The 18936-nt window shown below is 43.7% G+C and overlaps 2 protein-coding genes across 10 annotated transcripts in view; one reads left to right on the forward strand and one right to left on the reverse strand.

Annotated features, from left to right (window-relative positions):
- Positions 1-1329: 1329 nt before the first annotated feature.
- Positions 1330-18936, reverse strand: part of zmynd8 (zinc finger, MYND-type containing 8) — a 94104-nt gene continuing 76497 nt past the window's right edge. For all 9 annotated transcript variants that reach the window (XM_078418732.1, XM_078418731.1, XM_078418735.1 and 6 more), the window contains 2 exons: positions 18676-18833; positions 1330-2285 (listed from right to left, as the gene is read on the reverse strand). In XM_078418732.1, the coding sequence (XP_078274858.1) occupies positions 2187-2285; positions 18676-18833 (257 nt within the window). In that variant the 3' untranslated portion in view covers positions 1330-2186. The remainder of the gene's footprint in view (positions 2286-18675; positions 18834-18936) is intronic.
- Positions 10015-12010, forward strand: LOC144604641 (U6 snRNA-associated Sm-like protein LSm6). Its single transcript, XM_078419276.1, has 2 exons — positions 10015-10174; positions 11874-12010. Exons 1-2 carry the CDS (start codon positions 10015-10017, stop codon positions 11954-11956), a joined length of 243 nt encoding a protein of 80 aa, XP_078275402.1. The 3' UTR covers positions 11957-12010.

Here is an 18936-nt window from a genome sequence, read left to right on the forward strand (position 1 = left end):
AGACCTTTTGTCAGCCACTTAACCTTAACGTGATCTTCTTATGCCCACTTCACAATTTATTTTCCTGCACATTGACGTGTTATCAGCAAGCTAACCCTCAATGCCTTCATTTACTTAAATTGTAAAAAGGCTCAACATCGATTCCTATGGTTGATCACTCGTTATGCCTTGCCACCCAGAACCAGAAAAATACATTATGCCTACCAGTTGCCAAACGAAGCAAGCAGTTTACCATCCGTACCAATATTATTCATGTGACCAGAGGGGTTTCGTCCAGGTGCTCTGGTTTCCTTTGAATTATGGCTTAGTGGCGCAGCGAGTAGAGCCACTGCCTTGCAGAGCCAGAGACCCGGCTTTGAACCTGACCTTAGATGCTGTCTGTGTGGTGTTTGCACCTCCATCTTATAACTCCATTGGTTTCCTCTAGCTGCACTGAATTACTCCCACATCTAAAAGACATGGAGATTGGTCACTGTAAATTGCTCCTTGTGGACATCTGACAGGAATTGATGGGAATGTGCAGAGAATAAAAATGTTATAAGTGGAAATTTATTATGAATGGGTGGTTGATGTTTGGTGTGGACTCGTGGACCAAAGGGCCTATTTCCATGCTGTATCTCTCACTAAAACATATCACCTACACCATAAGCTTTTAGATTCCACAATAACTTTGAAAATGTCCATTTAATTCACCTCTCCCCGAACATTTACCATGCTGAGAGCAAAGCAGGATGCTATGTCATGCTAATGCTTCACAGAAAGAGTATTCGGTACGTCTAGTAATTATTTTCATGAGTAGAAAAAATTGACCGCTTTCTACAAGGTTTAAGCTTTCAAGGACAACAGCTCCACCATGTGTTAACCAAGCCACATTACACATTTAGCTGCCAGTCATTGAAGTCTTAATGGTTTTTTAAAAATTCAGCAATATACTATGTACTTACTTATGAACTCAGTCTATTTGATACTAGTGCAGAATGAGTCAAGTTTTATGTTTCATGATCATCATAGCCAGTTACCTTTTAAACTCCATCCCATAATATCAGCTGCAAACCATCAAATAATTAATTAATTAGATGGCTATACTTTCATCTAATCTTTGACACACAATCTCCATTCTGTACAGCAGAGCAAAATGCATGTATATTAGAAATTCAGGAGTGCAAATCCATATTTGCTGCTCAGTGCCATAGTTGAGATCAGTTCAACTTCACGGATCGACCACACTTCACGGTAATTGATTTCATAAACTACCAGCGAGTTGGCAATAGAAAAAAGATACACATAATTCTTTTTTAATCTATTTTTAATATAAACTTTGTACAAAGAAATGTGAAAAAATACTTCCATATGCTAAAAGCAATCCTGTTTCACAAGTTAGGCTAGCAAGTATGTTCTCAAAAACAATGGTAAATTTACTATAGTGTCAATTTTTTTTTTCTAATTTTTATTTTAACATTTACTCATCAGGACTGGTTGAAAACTGTACAAACTGCTTGTATAAATCAGGATGAAAAATAAAAAAAACAAAAATATACACATCAGAAAAGCACTGGAACGATTCTGAACACAAGGATTATCTCATATACACAAACTCCTTCTGTTCAAATATCAGACACTCCAAGAGGAAACAAGAGCGAACATGGGGAGAAGAGAAACATTGAGCAGCAAGACATACCTCCCCATTTTGTATTCCTTCATTAGAAATGCCAAGACATTGCCCACCCCCCATTTCATGCTTTTACATCACTGGATTTCACAGACTCCTACATATAAATATTATATGCCGTGGTCCAACTACTAAAGGCTTTTTAGTTTTGTCGCATGCTGTATATGTTCCCCAATTCACTACATTTTCAGAAACTAGAGTCTACAATCTTCCATCAAGTCACATTACAGGAAAATACCAACAGGGATGGAGTATCAAGAATTGACAAATTCTAGAGAAAAAAAAGAGAAAAATTTGCCAGATGTGGTCATCTTCTGTAGACGTTGCATAATTTTTTTTAATATGCTAGCATTTTGTAGTGTCATGAAAGCTCTGTATAATTATATACAAAGCAGATAACCAATGCATTTGTCTATTCAAGATTGGAGAACGAAAGGCTGTTCTGATGAATTCCCATGCAAAGTCTTGCTCCATTATGCTGTTTTCTTCAAATGTCCTCAGATTAAATCTGGGGCTTTCAGGCTCTGTGGGCTTGCACAGGGATCGTGGTCTGGGCGCACTGGACCGCAGGCTGCACAGTCGCTACTCCAGCCGGTGAATTCACAACTGGCATGACCTGTGTACAGAAAAACAGCATGAAAGCGCTGAGGAATTGAAGTTCAATTGTAGTAAAAATCCACAGTCCGGCAAAATGCAAGTACAAAAGGCACTGTTTCCAAGCAAGAGCTGCTGTGTGGAGTCATGCGGAAAATATATGCTCATTGTGCTCCACCACTTAATGCACCTGCTTTCATCCCAAACCACACTGCAATACTACACCCTATGCTTTAATTGCTGTAAATGCCTTCCCTTTGCTCCATAGGCAATAAAGAGCAAAGAGAGACATAATTATCAGATGCAACAGCGACATACAACAAGAATATAATAACTACCAAAATAGACAACTGCATTTAAGCTAATAAAATGTTGGTATACAAGTCAAGCTCCCAAATATAAATACGTACAGAGGCACAACAAATTTGCCAGTATTTACCACATGCTGCTTCTTTCTATCTCAGCATTAATTAAAATAATTTACTAGGTCATAAGCGCCAACAGTCAAAATGTTCAAGGAATCAAGCCAAACTTATGTGGCCCTTTCCCACGACCAGATGATCGACGTTACTAAAAGAACACAGATCATTAGATTATTTTGCATTCACAACAGGAACTTCCTCAGCCTAAGTCCCCAGCTATCCACAGTGCAGTTGACCACCTAATTTGATGGCAAGAGTAGAAGTAAAGCACAATAACATGCACAGGTCTTCAGCATTCAGTAACTCCTTGTCAGGAGGATGGACAGTACTCTGCACATTCGTGGCAGATCTTGTCAGTTCTTGTTATTTTATTCAATGCGGTAAAATCACTGGTGTAACTTTTTGTCAACAGCTGGCCACAACTCTATCTTTTGCATTGGCAAAAATAAAGCTTTTAAGAATAGACCTATCTGCCAGCCTCCAACAAATTGAAGAAATTTCTAATTAGATTTGTGACATGACAATTTTTTTAAAGTTTCAGGTTCAAAGGTTAACTGCAATAACAGCAGACATATGGTGCCAGCAAGGTCAACTATTCTAAGTGCTCATTCTTCCAACGGTAAACAGCAAGTTGCACAGAATGGTATTCTATTGTGCATCTATTGTGCGAGCTTCCAAATATTATGCGCTTAAAAATGATTCAACTTCAATCTGCAATTTACTGTCCCATCAATTCAACCATGCTCAAGGCAGCTAGAGTGTGATTTTTCTCCCCCCAGAAATAATAGACTTTGCAGTTTGTAATGGCAACTTTCCAACTTATCCAATAGTCTTTTCTAATTGCCATTACTACACAGGGAGTCGGAATGATCTTACGCAAACCCAACAGAACAGAACTTCCAGTCGTTTTTCCAGTTTAATTAGTTGTTTATTGAAGTAGTTGTACAAACAAGGAGATGAACATACCAGGCTGCACTTATTTCGCATACAAGTCGTAGCTGGCTGCTCTGACCCTGGTCTGATCCCAGGTCTCCAGATCTTTTCCAGGTTTGTTCCCCCCATTTGTTCACAGGTCTGTGCTGTACTGTATACTCTCCCTCCCTGTATCCGATCCTCCCCAGTCCCTGTATCCCATATATATACCACCCAGTTCTGGCTAATGACCGTAGCTAGTCTAAACATAAATAACTCCTACACAGTTATTTGCTGCAAAAATTGAGGTGAGGTGACGCGAAAGGTGGGAAATGCACACTATCACTTTGCAGTTCTGCATTCAGATTGTTACTTTCTTTATGACTGCAAATTATGTTCAAGGTTAGTTTTCTTAATGTGATAACAGTGACTACCACAGGGCAAGCCAAGGGCTTTGACAAGGGCTCGTGAATAATTATTAAGCTCTTGGCTTACATGAGGAATAAAAGTAAAGGACCCATAGATCTTTTTGTTCCCAACATGGAAGACAGTATTCATCCAAAGATTAAGTTTCATATCCTACCCATAACTCTGAGTTGTCCAAATAGCATCTAGCAAATGGCACACTACAGATTATATCCCATGAACATCAAACAGGTACCAACATTCACAAAAGACTGATGCCAATAAACACCATGCACCACCTGACTCCCCAACAAACCAGAAGCAAAGTAGAAATCTAAGAATTATGGATTTAGGAGTTTTTACATCACAAAACCATACGCACCTCTTCACATCCATCTCTAAGGTAACATGCAAGCATCACTTTCTACATGAATTACTGCTGTACTCCTATAGCGGTATAGATGATGGCTTGCTTCTTTCATAACATTTGGATATGGTCATTGATCAAGTCACAGGCCATGTCAAGCTCCATTTCCTCCAAATTGAGTGCATATGTGTATAAATCATCATAAAATGATAATTGTTTGAATATCTCCCCTCATCTTTTAGGATTAAATCGAAGAGGCAAAGAAAGAAAACATTATTTTTTATTTACTAATTCATTTTTCAGACCTGGCTACCATCGTCAAGGCCCACATTTACTGCACAACCATAATTACTATTAAACAATTTGACCTGCTAGGCCAATTCAGAAGGTATTAAAGAGTCAACCACACTGGTAGGTCTAGAGTCAAAGGCAAGCTGGACTCAGGCAAGGAAAGCAGATTTCATCCCATTACGGACAGTAATGAACCAGATGTGTTTTCACATCTGTGCAGTACTAGTAGTGGTCACTGCTAATGACTGGATTTTTCCATGTTGAGATTTGAACTCCCAACTCCCATTAGTCCATCACTGCACTCATCATAATTAGTCTGGTTATCAGTTCCATTTTTTTCAAATACTGATGAAAACCATAAATATACAACAAGGCCATGAGCACAAACTGACAATCAATAGGGCATGTGCTGTACACACAGAGAAACCAACAGGAACACGAAGAGAGAGATATTGCAACTCTGAATCATCATAAACAAAAAGGGAGATTGGGAGGGTCAGAGCTACCGTGACAGAGAATTAATTCAGAATGTAACGTCTTCACCTATGTTTCACAGAGGGGAAAATAACTTTGAAATCACAGACTTAATATGTTACCTCTGTTTCCTCTTCACAATTTCTGAATATCTCCAATACATTCAATTCAATACTCCAAGGGCAGCATGGTGGCGCAGCAGTTGAGTTGCTGCCTTACAAGCGCTTACAATGCCAGTATGTTAGTACAAATTAATTCAGCCTCGTTTTGCTTCAAAAGGTGCATTACATGTACATAATTGTAGATAGAAGTAGCAAGTGTGCTAAAATCGCCTCTGGTAGGTGGAGCGTGTTTCCAGTTTTAGGTTCTTGGGTGCCAACATTTCTGATGACCTCTCTTGGACCCACAATACCTCAACGCTGATCAAGAAGGCTCACCAGCGTCTCTTCTTCCTGAGGAGACTAAAGAAGGTCCATCTGTCTCCTCAGATTCTGGTGAACTTCTACCGCTGCACTATCGAGAGCATCCTTACTAACTGTATCACAGTATGGTATGGCAACTGCTCTGTCTCCGACCGGAAAGCACTGCAGAGGGTGGTGAAAACTGCCCAACGCATCACCGGTTCCTCACTCCCCTCCATTGAGTCTATCCAGAGTAGGCGATGTCTGCAAAGGGCGCGCTGCATCGTCAAGGACAGCTCTCACCCCAACCACAGATTGTTTACCCTCCTCCCATCTGGGAGGCGCTACAGGTCTCCCGGACCTGCAGATTCAGGAACATCTTCTTTCCTGCGGTCGTTACCTTACTTCATAAAGATCATCAGTTCCACAATAATACCCCAAAGAAACAAACACATTTGCCAATGTACCATTTTGATAAGCATCAATGGCTTCTCTCCAGGGCTAGACATTGTATTTGTGAAGATTTTGATCTTGTTTAATTAGTGATATTTTGTTTTTCCTAGTAATCAGTAATCTTCAGTAATCTTGAATGTCTGACATTCAATTTGAAGAGCAAGTAATGCTCCTCAAAGTCTTCATGCCATGAGTCAGAAGGGTCTCAACCCGAAAAGTCACCCATTCCTTCTCTCCAGAGATGCTGCTTGTCCCACTGAGTTACTCCAGCATTTTGTGTCTATCTCCTTCTCTTTCTGCAGACACAAGGAACTGCAGATGCTGCTTTACAAAACAGGAAAAAAAGTGCTAGAGGACATTGATAGGCGATATTTTGGGTCGAGACCCTTGTGAAGAAGGAGGATCCCGATCCGAAAAATCAGCTGTCCATGTCCTCCAGAGATGCTGCCTGATCCGCTGAATTATTACAGCACGTTGTGCCTTTTGTCCTTTTGCTTAACTTTGCAGAATCTGTTGCAGGCTTAATTAATAAATAGACAATAGACAATAGGTGCAGGACTAGGCCATTCGGCCCTTCGAGTCAGCACCGCCATTCAATGTGATCATGGCTGATCATTCTCAATCAGTACCCCGTCCTGCCTTCTCCCCATACCCCCTGACTCCGCTATCCTTAAGAGCTCTATGTCTCTCTTGAATGCATTCAGCGAATTGGCCTCCACTGCCTTCTGAGGCAGAATTCCACAGATTTACAATTCTCTGACTGAAAACGTTTTTCCTCATCTCCGTTCTAAATGACCTACCCCTTATTCTTAAACTGTGGCCCCGGGTTCTGGACTCCCCCAACATTGGGAACATGTTTCCTGCCTCTAACGTGTCCAACCCCTTAATAATCTTATATGTTTCGATAAGATCCCCTCTCATCCTTCTAAATTCCAGTGTATACAAGCCTAGTCGCTCCAGTCTTTCAACACACGACAGTCCTGCCATTCCGGGAATTAACCTAGTAAACCTACGCTGCACGCCCTCAATAGTAAGAATATCCTTCCTCAAATTTGGAGACCAAAACTGCACACAGTACTCCAGGTGCGGTCTCACTAGGGCCCTGTACAACTGCAGAAGGACCTCTTTGCTCCTATACTCAACTCCTCTTGTTATGAAGGCCAACATTCCATTGGCTTTCATCACTGCCTGCTGTACCTGCATGCTTCCTTTCAGTGACTGATGCACTAGAACACCCAGATCTCACTGTACGTCCCATTTTCCTGACTTGACACCATTCAGATAATAATCTGCCTTCCTATTCTTACCAACAAAGTGGATAACCTCACACTTATCCACATTAAACTGCATCTGCCATGCATCCGCCCACTCACACAACCTGTCCAAGTCACCCTGCAACCTCATAGCATCTTCCTCACAGTTCACACTACCACCCAGCTTTGTATCATCTGCAAATTTGCTAATGGTACTTTTAATTCCTTCATCCAAGTTTTTGACTCCTGGCTTGATCATGTATAGTTGCAAGAAATTATCATTTTCAACTTAACAATGGAGTCTAAAACAAACTAGCACTGAGAATCAAGCACCAGTTAGAAATTAATTTCTTATAACAGATGCCCAGTAGGTAACATCAGCTACAAGTTCCAATACTATTTTGTAAATTAATCTCAGTGCGCATTTTAGTAAAGAACAGTGGCTTAAGTACTTAAAATCAGCAGTTCAGCATCTGAAAATGAAAGTGGTCATTGAAATCTCAGAAAAAAAACAGTAACCACCACAATTAAAATGTGGATTACGGAAATGACCGAGACCTTACATTTGGAAAAAATAAGGTTTGTCTTAATTGACAAACCAGATCTATTTTTTAAAATTTGGTTTCCATTTATTGAATTTTTAAAAAAGTAAATGGGTTTGACACAAAACTAAAATTTAAAACTAAAGTTAAAACTTGAGTTTAGGGTTGGATGTACAACTATACTCATCATCTCCCGGATCTATCCCCATAACCTTTATATTTGTAATTCTCTTTCTTCCTTGCTAATAAAAATAAAAATCAAATATATATTTTTTTTAAATCTCAGGTGTTACCTATAGATAGTACTGGTGTGACAAAGAAAATAGGAGTGATAAATAGAAGGCACCTTAAAGTTTCTCGACCTGAAATGTTACCCATCTTTTTTCTCCAGAGATGCAACTTGGTTATTCCAGCACTTTATATTTATCTTCGGTATATACCATCATGTGCAGTTCCTTTCTGCACATAAAAGTTATTCATCCCTTTTTAAGTCTCTTTCTTGTTTAGGGAGTAGGGATGATGCAGGTAATTAATATCATGCTAAAATTTAGGTGTAATCCAATTCAGACGGGTGGGTTGAAAATACGTGTGCTTCTCTCTAGTATAAGACTTCTATTTTTACAAAATGCTTGCAATTCATCGTGGCCTTCTGTATGACAACATAGAACAAATTGAGAGCTATTTCAGCAAAATATCCTCCAAATATATTTGTGGCACGTGAGACCAGGAAAGTAGCAGTCAGGTTTTTTTTTAATGTAAGCAATGTAAATCAACAAATACAAATTAAAACATTTCATTTTTTAAAAAGCTTAGAAAAGAAATGAGGCTAGTAGGGAAGGTAAGACAAATGGAAGTTTTTTTTTAAATGGTTTAAAATATTTTTTAAATAATTAAAATTGGAAGCTATGAGGCTCCACACTGTAAAGTGTAATTTTTCAAAGCCATTTCATGTAAATAACACGTAAAAATAACACTTTGCACCTAAATGTGCAACACTTAATCTTTTCCTGATGTGTATCCAGGATGGGTAAGTGTTGTACCATCAGAACTTCATGCATTCTAATGCCAAATCCACTGGTGATAGTAATACAAAGCTATTTAGAGATGTGCACGATATCTTGAACAGCAACTTACAGATTTCCATGGCTTACTGCACTTCTATAGAAACTAGAAGCTGCTGTGCATTCCATTTTATTCCACAAACAATAATTGATGAAGGCCTCAGTAATATTATTCGTGTTAAAAATGGACCATCATGTTTGTGATAGTTACAACTACCGGATGTCTACAGTGTAAATAAAGAAAATGAATTCCAAACTGTGCAGTGGGGATTTCCTGCATCTATTTCCTGCGGCCATGTTCTTTGACCTTCTTTCCCCCCCCCCCCCCCCCTTACCACGGGAGGAAGGTAAGGCGTGGGGCACGCTGAGACGGGCGCCAGTCCTCCCGGCGCCACTGCGCAGGCGCGACGCCACAGGGCCCAGCAACCCTCCCTCGTTGTGACGCCGTATTAGTTCAAAATGGCGATCTCATATATGATCCATTGGGTTCCCATTGTGACGCAGAACACGGAAGTATTAGATCAAATTGACTTGTCCCAATAACAGTATTATTGTTTATTGGAGTTTATAAAGTGAATTACTGTTAAAATATAATGAAACCTGATACTGCACACCATAGGCGAATGGTAAGGTGGACCTAAAATATATATACTAGACCAGGTCGACCCGTTGGGCCCAAACCTCTCCTGCATTGGTCCAGCACCCTCTCCTCCCCCACTCATCCACTCCATCCCCCCTGAACCCCCCTTATCCCCCCCTCCTCCCCCCCTACTCACCGACTCCATCTCCCCTCAAACCCCTTTATCTCACCCTCCTCCACCAACTCCATCCCCCCTGAACCCCCCTCCACTCCCCTCCCACATCCACTCCATCCCCCTTGAACCCCCCCTCCTCCCCCCCCACTCACCCACTCCATTCCCCCTGAACCCCCCTCCCCCCCCACTCACCCACTCCATCCCCCCTCAATTAGGGTTGCCAAATTCCTCACTCCCAAATACGGGACAATGTGACATCACCGCCCTGCGCCCCACGTGACCTCATCCAGCCAGCGGCCATGTGCTCCCGCTCCACCAATGACGGCGGCCTGGGCCGGGAGGAGGGCTGCTACGCAACCTCAACTGCGTTTGAATCAAGCCATCAGTGGACCGTGCATAGGCTAAAGGACGCAAAATGAGCCTGCGAAAGCAGACGCCCAGCAATTTTCTAAAACAAATCAAAGGGAGGCCAGTGGTGGTTAAACTGAACTCGGGGGTTTATTACCGAGGTGATTTAGCTTGTTTGGATGGATATATGAACACAGCACTGGAACAGACAGAAGAATATGTAAACGGTCAGCTTAAGAACGAATAAGTTTATTGGCCAAGTATGTACACATACAAGGAATGTGCCTTGGTGCTCCGCTCGCAAGTAACAACACGAACATACAGTAAACAATTAAAAATAAAGCATAAAACATTAAAACATTAAGAATACAACATTACGATCTCAACATGTGAGTGAAATAAACCAGAGCAAAATGAGACTACAGACTTTTGGTTATTGAGTAGAGCTACTACTCATGGAAAAAAAGCTGTTTTTAGGTCTGGCTGTGGCTGCTTTGACAGTCCGGAGTCGCCTTCCAGAGGGAAGTGCTTCAAAGAGTTTGTGGCCAGGATGAGAGGGATCTTACCCGTTCGCTTCCTGGCCCTTGCAGTGTACAGTTCGTCAATGGGGGGGAAGGTTGCAGCCAACAGCCTTCTCAGCTGATCGAACGATGCGCTGCAGCCTCCAGATGTCGTGCTTGGTGGCTGAGCCAAACCAGACCATGATGGAGAAGGTGAGGACGGACTCCTATGATGGCAGTGTAGAATTGGACCATCATTGCCTGTGGCAGATTGTGTTTCCTCAGCTGCTGCAGGAAGTACATCCACTGTTGGGCCTTTTTGACTGTGGAGTCGATGGTGGCCCCCCATTTAAGGTCCTTGGAGATGATGGTTCCAAGGAACTTAAATGACTCCACAGATGTGTCTGTAGGGATGGTGAGTGGGGGGAGGGGGAGCTCTCCTAAAGTTTATAATCAGTTCCACTGTCTCAAGAGCATTGAGCTCCAGGTTGTTGCGATGGCACCAGGACGCCATCTGTGTCACTTCCCGTCTGTAGGCAGATTCCTCCCCATCCTGGATCAGTCCAATCAGGGTTGTGTCATCCGCAAACTTGAGAAGCTTGACAGAGGGGTCTGTGGAGGCAGTCGTTGGTGTAGAGAGTAAAGGAGAAGGGAGAGTACGCAGCCTTGCGGTGCTCCTATGCTGAGGGTTTGCGGGTCCGAGATGTGCTTTCCCAGCCTCACATGCTGCTTCCTGTCCGTCAGGAAGTTGATGATCCACTCACTGACAGAGGGGTTCAGGCACAGTCAACTGGGAGAGTTTGGAGTGTAGTAGCTCTGGCACAATGGTGTTAAATGCAGAGCTAAAGCCCACAAACAAAATCCTGGCATAGGTCCCCTTGCAGTCTAGGTGCTGGAGGATGAAGTACAGGCCTAGGTTGACTGCATCATTCACCGATCTATTGGCACGGTATGCAAACTGCAGAGGGTCCAGCAGGGGGTTTGTGATTTTTTCAGCTGGACCAGCACAGGTCTTTCAAAGGTCTTCATGACTACAGAGGTCAGTGTGACAGGCCTGTAGTCATTAAGACCAGTGATCCTGGTCTTTTTGGGTACAGGGACAATGGTGGAGACCTTGAAGCAGGCAGGGACAGTGCAGGTTTGCAGGGACTGATTGAAAATGTCTGTGTGGACCGGTGCCAGTTGTTCGGCACAGAGCTTGAGGGTAGAGGGGGGAACATTGTCCCGTCCTGGGGATTTCCGGCATTTCTGTCTCCTGAATAGCCTCTTCACCTCCTCAATTTCTATTGTTGGAGATGGGGACGTGGCCAGACTGATGTTGGGCAGCAAGGAGGTGGTGTGTAGTGGACGAGGGCCCAGTCATTGCAGACTGGAGTCACGCTGTAAGTGGGTGTGAAGTGGTGATTGCAGAGGGGTGGGGGGGAAGGGGCCAGCCTTAACAAATATGGAGATGCATTTATTCGAGGCAACAACGTGTTGTACATCAGCACACAGAAGAGAAGACTTTAGATGATGTTGTAGACTAAAGATTGATTTTTGATTTGAAAGGCATTATTTTTTTATATGTAACATAACTTTTCATTAACTCTTTTGAAAATTTAGTTTCCTACACTATATAAACTGGTGGTTTCTCACTAAAGAATGATTTAATCCATATCTTAGTGTAAGAAAATAACTGCAGATGCTGGTACAAATCAAAGGTATTTATTTCACAAAATGCTGGAGTAATTCAGCAGGTCAGGCAGCATCTCAGGAGAGAAGGAATGGATGACGTTTCGGGTCGAGACCCTTCTTCAGACTGATGTCAGGGGGTGGGACAAAGGAAGGATATAGGTAGTGGAACAGCACCTCATATTTCGCTTGGGCAGCTTGCAGCCCGGCGGTATGAACATTGACTTCTCCAACTTTAGATAGTTCCTCTGTCCCTCTCTTCCCTTCCCCCTTCCCAGTTCCCCCTCTATCTTCCTGTCTCCACCTGGCGGCACGGTAGCGCAGCGGTAGAGTTGCTGCTTTACAACGAATGCAGCGCCGGAGACTCAGGTTCGATCCTGACTACGGGTGCTGCACTGTAAGGAGTTTGTACGTTCTCCCCGTGACCTGCGTGGGTTTTCTCCGAGATCTTCGGTTTCCTCCCACACTCCAAAGACGTACAGGTATGTAGGTTAATTGGCTGGGTAAATGTAAAATTGTCCCTAGTGGGTGTAGGATAGTGTTAATGTACGGGGATCGCTGGGCGGCACGGACTTGGAGGGCCGAAAAGGACAGTTTCCGGCTGTATATATATGATATGATATATCCTTCCTTTGTCCCGCCTCCCTGACATCAGTCTGAAGAAGGGTCTCGACCCGAAACGTCACCCATTCCTTCTCTCCTGAGATGCTGCCTGACCTGCTGAGTTACTCCAGCATTTTGTGAAATAATCCATATCTTAGTTTGGTTTACCAGATAATGGCTGTGATGAATGTGTCAAACATGATGTCTTATTCTGACTGGTACTGGCCTATTTTGGAAGTATTGTATACAATTAAAGGAACATGCATGTTTGGATAGAAGCTAATATACTGCTGAAAACATTGTGAATAAAGAACTTGATGTACATGTAAAAAAATAATCTCCGTTAGGTGGTGCCCGGGCCTCCGGACCTAGACTGTCTGGAACTAAAATGTCAGAAACCTAGAGTGTTGGGACCTAAACTGTCGGTGCCTACAGCGTCCGGGCCTACAGTCCCCGTCCCCCCCGTCCCCCCCCTCCAACCGGGCCTAATATGGGACAAGGGCGGTCCCGTATGGGACAAAAACAATTTAGCCCAAAATACGGGATGACCAGGCTAATACGGGACAGTTGGCAGCCCTACTGCCGACCCACGGGGCCACAGGCGAGCCGCTGCTGCTGCACTCGATGGGCTGCACTACGTCGGGACGGGTGAGGCGGGGCTGGACGTGGCGCTCTGACCTGACAGTCCCCTCGGCCCGAGTAGTAGCAGTCAAATACGGGACAAGGGCGGTCCCGTATGGGACAAACCAATTTGGCCTAATATGCGGGATGTCCCGGCTAATACGGGACAGTTGGCAACCCTAGGGCTGGCAGCTAGCAGATGGTAACAGGGACCTTTTTCAAAAGAGAGAGAGAAAGAAAAAAAACCAACAACCATGATATTGGTAAACAAATCCAATATATTAACCATCTACACATATCTTCAGTGTTATACATGAAATGTAACACCAAATTATAACAGAGCATAATCTGACCACCAGTCAGACATGAAATAACACCAAATAACCCGACCTGTATGTGCCTATAGAGTAGACATATAATCACTGCAAAAGAGGAAGGGGGGGGGACTCATCAAGTCTACTTTTTCCATGGATATTTCTTGCTACTCTTGACTGATTCAAGCAGTCCTTTGTCTTTTTGCACAGCCAGAGAGAAGTCCATACATGACAAGTCACAGTTCACAGATATTTGAAGTTCATTTTTGATCAGCTCTGTGCTGCATCTATTTCTTGAGTCAGACCATTTAATGGTCATCAGAGAGAAGATCTTCTCTACAAAGGCATTTGAGCCTGGCACACTGAGTACAAATGAGACAATCCTGAACATGTTGACCAAGTTGGCTTTCCCTATGTTTTGGAAAACTGCCACCCACTTCTCACTGGTAGATTTTGTGGTATCCTGTCTGGCTTTTTCTATTTCCTCCTGGCTAGCACAAAACTCTTCATAGAGTTGGTCCATATTGACTGTGTCTGTCATTTTGAGGGCAGCCACCACCTGCTCCAGGTCAGGGAAGGAGAGGTGCTCATAGAGGCCGATCAGTTTCAGTTTTGTCATTACATTTTCTGGTGAGAAATCAAACCACTTGTCAATGTATGTAATGACAGTATCATAGAACTTCACAAAGTCCTGTTGCTGCTTGAACCTTTGTGCTGGCACTTGTTTGTCCATCAGCTGCTTGGTCTGGTATCCAAAAAAGCTGTCCTGTTTCCGTTGAAGCATCTTCATTTTGAACTTTCGGACTTCCTCGTAAACATCTGTGATGCAGAGCTTTGTTTCCTCCAGCTTTTTTACGAGTTGGTCAAAAACACACCCCACGTTGTGGAAAAAGCACAGATAAATTTCAGTAGCTCCAGTTTGTTCTTCATCCTCAAAAATCATCTTCAGTGCCACAGGACAGGTCTCAAGGGACCTGAAGTACGACGTAAGAGCTGGCCAGCTTTGCAGGAGACGTTCGACAGCTGGACGGAGAGAGAGCCATCGTGTGCAAACATGACGCAGAATTTCACGCCACTCAATGTCAACAAAGGCAAAAAATGAACGCAGCTCCTCTCTTCGGGAAGCAGATATTGAGAAGTGGCTGTAGACCTTGAGAACAATTGTCTCAAGATCCACTGATAGCTGATCACAGGCGTGCTTGCAGGCGGTATGAGCTATGTGAGCTGGGCAATTAGCTTTCACAATGCGATCGTTGGCACTGCTCAATAACTGGTAAACTGAGTGGTGTTTTCCAAAGTTTACATTGGCATTATCTGCTGCATAGGCTGTGACGTGTCTAATATCCAGTTCATACTTTTCCAGACAGCTCATCAGAGCTTGATGTATGCCATTTGCAGTTTTATCACCGTCTTCATAAAAGTCAAGTAACTTACACTGCACTCCATCAGATACAGAGAAATATCTCACGCACACTGGAAACACTTTTCTATCTCCCTTGTTTGAGGCATCGGTGGCAACTGAGAAATATGCGGGCTCCGCGGGCTCACCTACGTCAGTCGGGGACAGATCATCCATAATATCCCGCACAGTCTTTGGTCCTAAAGCATTAATTGTAATCATCTCAGCTTTCGTTCTTCCCAAGTGCATCGTCTTCATAATATTTGAGTCATTAAACAAAGCACCGTTGAGCTTAACAAGACAGTCGGTGCTGTTGTAGCTGAGTCCGTGTTTAACTGTATGGTATACATAAGAGGCTTCACTTGCCGCCATTTGATCATTTTCCGCAGTAGATTTCACGAAGAATGCACCAATATTGCTTGCACCTTTAGTTAGTGTGGCCTTCTTGTGCACTTCTGTGGAAGCATGCTGAGTCAGGTCACTCTCACCTCCATGGCCAATTGAGAATTCCCGACGGCATAGAGTACAGAAGGCCTTCGTCGAGTCACCGCTGACAGGCTGAACCCAAGTCTTTTTTGCTTCCCATTGCTTGCGATAGCTGCACAGTCTTTTCTTTTTTGCAGATTTATCCATATTTGCACAAGCCAATCCGACCGAACACCAGACGTCACTGAAACTTCTTGTTTTGGCAGGAATTGGCAAAAGATAGCGTACAACTGATGCACACAAGGGGGCCTGTGATTGGATGACAGGTGAATCACTCGTGCGTGGCGTCAACAGCACATGCAACACATGTTGTATCAGATCTAGATCTGTCTGTAAGCGTGCCCTCTGATGATTACAGAGTACAGATGCTCCTCCACTTACGATGCTTCGACTTACAATATTTCGACTTTACGATGGTGCAAAAGCGATACGCATTCAGTGGAAACCGTATTTCACTAGCCTGGCCTCGTGGCAGCGTTGGGCTGCATTGATAATTTAAGGGACAATGCTGTATTGTTTCATTAAAATTGCTTTCCTGTGGTTTATTTAGATTTACACCTGCTCTGTTGAGCAGATGTACTCACTCACCTGAGCTGGCGTGTTAGTATCTAACGCTACCCTGTGCACTTTCTCTCCTATTTATCTTGATGTAAGGTCGATTGAGTCAGCTGTTTTGTATGCGAGGTATCTGAGCTGAGGCTGGAGAGAGAGAGAGAGAGAGAGAGAGAGAGAGAGAGAGAAAAAAAGCATACAGTGGATACAGAAGAGGCGAGCTTCAGGAATCAGGACCGAAGAAGAGGCTGATGTCCGGCGAGATTTTGCAGGGAGATAAGAGAACCGTGTTAGCCTTTCAGTGGGAGGAAGCGACGAGGGATGGACAGGTGAGAAATCATGCAGGAGGCGAGATGGACACCAAACGGCAACAGATCTGATGAGCCGGTTGATAAAATCTCAGAGCTTCTACCTGCTGTGACAATTCGCCAGGTGTTCGCTCCTGCAGGGGCTGGCACTCGGGAGATTTAAGGGGTGTCGGTGCTCAGGGAACTTGTGAGCGCTCCGCCTCCGAGCCTCCGACCGAACAGGGGAGGTGGGGGTGGGGTGGGGTTTGAGAGACGCCAAAGAGATTTAATAGTTAAAACGTGGAAATTAAAAACACTCCAAAGGGAGAGGAGAGAGAGGGAGGGGGGAAACTAACCCAGTGAATTAAAACCCACAAGCGCCTGGCGGTCCAACACTGAACACTGCTGGTAGCACTCAAATACGGGACAAGGGCTTGTCCCGTACAGGACAACCCAATTCAGCCCAAAATACGGGATGTCCCAGCTAATACGGGACAGTTGGCAACCCTACCCTCAACCCCCCCTCCTCCCCTCACCCACTCCATCCCCCCTCAACCCCCCTTATCTCCCCCTCCTCTCCCGCCCCCCTCACCCACTCAACCACTCCATCCCCCCTCAAGTGGCCGGAAGCGAGCTGTGGCTCGCTACGGGTCGCTGCTGTTTGCACCATCGCAAAGTCGAAATATCGTAGATCGCCCCAACTGTGCACGCACGGACTGACTTTGAAAACGCGGCTCGTCCTTCCGGCGGGGGGGGGGGGGGGGGGGGAGGGAGGGGAGAAGGTGAGTAGGTGAGGGAGGGGGGGGGAGGGAGGGGAGAAGGTGAGTAAGTGAGGGGGGGGTGAGGGATAAGGGGCGGTTGAGGGGGAATGGAGTCGGTGAGGGGGGGATGAAGTGGGTGAGTTGGGGGGGAGGGGGTTCAAGGGGGATGGAGTGGGTGAGTTAGCGGCAGCTCATCGGCCCACAGCCCCCCGCCCCACCATTGGCCACCACTCCCGTCACTCTGGCGGGTCCCATTGTGACGTCGAACGCTGAACACAGCCAGTGTCAGTTTAAAAGGTAATTTTTAAACTTTAAAATGTCTATAACTTTAAAAATAAGACCAATTTGAATGAAACGCATCAAGGTGACCGCAGGACAATGGTACGGTGGGCCTAAAATTGTCGCGTTATCGTGTGACGGGGGCACAAAAATAAGGCATCATCAAACAGGCATGATCACACAAACAAACAGAGTTTTTGTAATATATATATATATATATAAATAGATTTGAGGAGCAAGGTTTTTTAACACCAGGACAGATTGAAATCTGGAACTCACCCTGGTGAGGTGGTAAGATCAGATGCAGACATTTAGACAGACAACTGAATAGGGAAGAATATGGACTAAGTGCAGACAAATGGTACAGATGAGCAAAAAGGTTGGCAACAGTAGATTGAAAGGGCTGTTTCTGTACAATTCCAAGTGTTTTGCTGAGCTTTATTACGCATTTGCAAATCTCTATTATAGTCATCTAATCAATGGAATTATTGCGGGAATGTCCAGGACCTGACCATTCAACTGGAGCAAGGAAACAAGCTATTATGAACAGGTTGATAGAAGACAAAAATTATTGGTGAACAAAGGCAAGAAAATATTGATCACAAATCCAAGGGAAATATAGCCTTGGCTATAAAAAATGATGTTGGAATAAATTAATGTATTACATTGTGCCATATATGTTACATTATATATCTGTTCATTACATTGGTCTTAAGTTAGGTGTGGATGAAGCTTTATATTAAATATTTTAAGGTGGGTTATTGAAACGCAGGATGTTTTATCATCTTGTTCAATACCCAAGCAAAAACCTACTTATGTACCTGACACTGCAAAATATTCCCGCTTCAGTCTCCATAACAGAAAAAGAGCACTGTGTACAATTTGCAAGGAGCAAAATAATGGTTTACGAACAGAATGTGAAAGAAGATGATCAGAAGAACACAAAAACTGAAAATAAGAACAGCCACGATAACAAATTCCAAAGTACTCTGGAAAAACTTTTAATCAGTGACCCTCCAATAGGAGGTTGGACAAAATTTGATAACCAACAAATTTCCTTTAGCAGCGCACTGGTCAATAAAAGTTTCAACAAGCAAAACCACTGTTGTGAAATCTGCACTATTTTTGTTTTATTTTATCTGAGCTGCATCCTTAAGGTGAGGAGGTTTAAAAATAAACACAAGGTATTTGAGAATACTATAGCCTTGAGTCTCTCGGAAAGGTATTATTTACACTGGCGCCAAGCTCAACTTACTGTGACATTTTCCTTGTTCTTATCTGTGCTGGGATCCTTGTCATTTTGGCCTGCTTTGGTCTCTGGTGGCGATTGCTGGACAGTTGGGGCTGGCTGTGCACTTTTATTCAATGCCTCGGAGTTCACTTCCGATTCTGGTTCCTGTTGAGTGGCAGTGGCTGCAATCAAAATACACAACTGTTAAAACCAAACTCCTGAAATGACTGCACCAAGTTAAAAGCAGCACTGGAGAGATGGCAGCAATCTTAAATTGATTCCATC

This window comes from Rhinoraja longicauda, chromosome 22 (assembly GCF_053455715.1).
Source record: "Rhinoraja longicauda isolate Sanriku21f chromosome 22, sRhiLon1.1, whole genome shotgun sequence".
Classification (NCBI taxonomy): domain Eukaryota; kingdom Metazoa; phylum Chordata; class Chondrichthyes; order Rajiformes; family Arhynchobatidae; genus Rhinoraja; species Rhinoraja longicauda.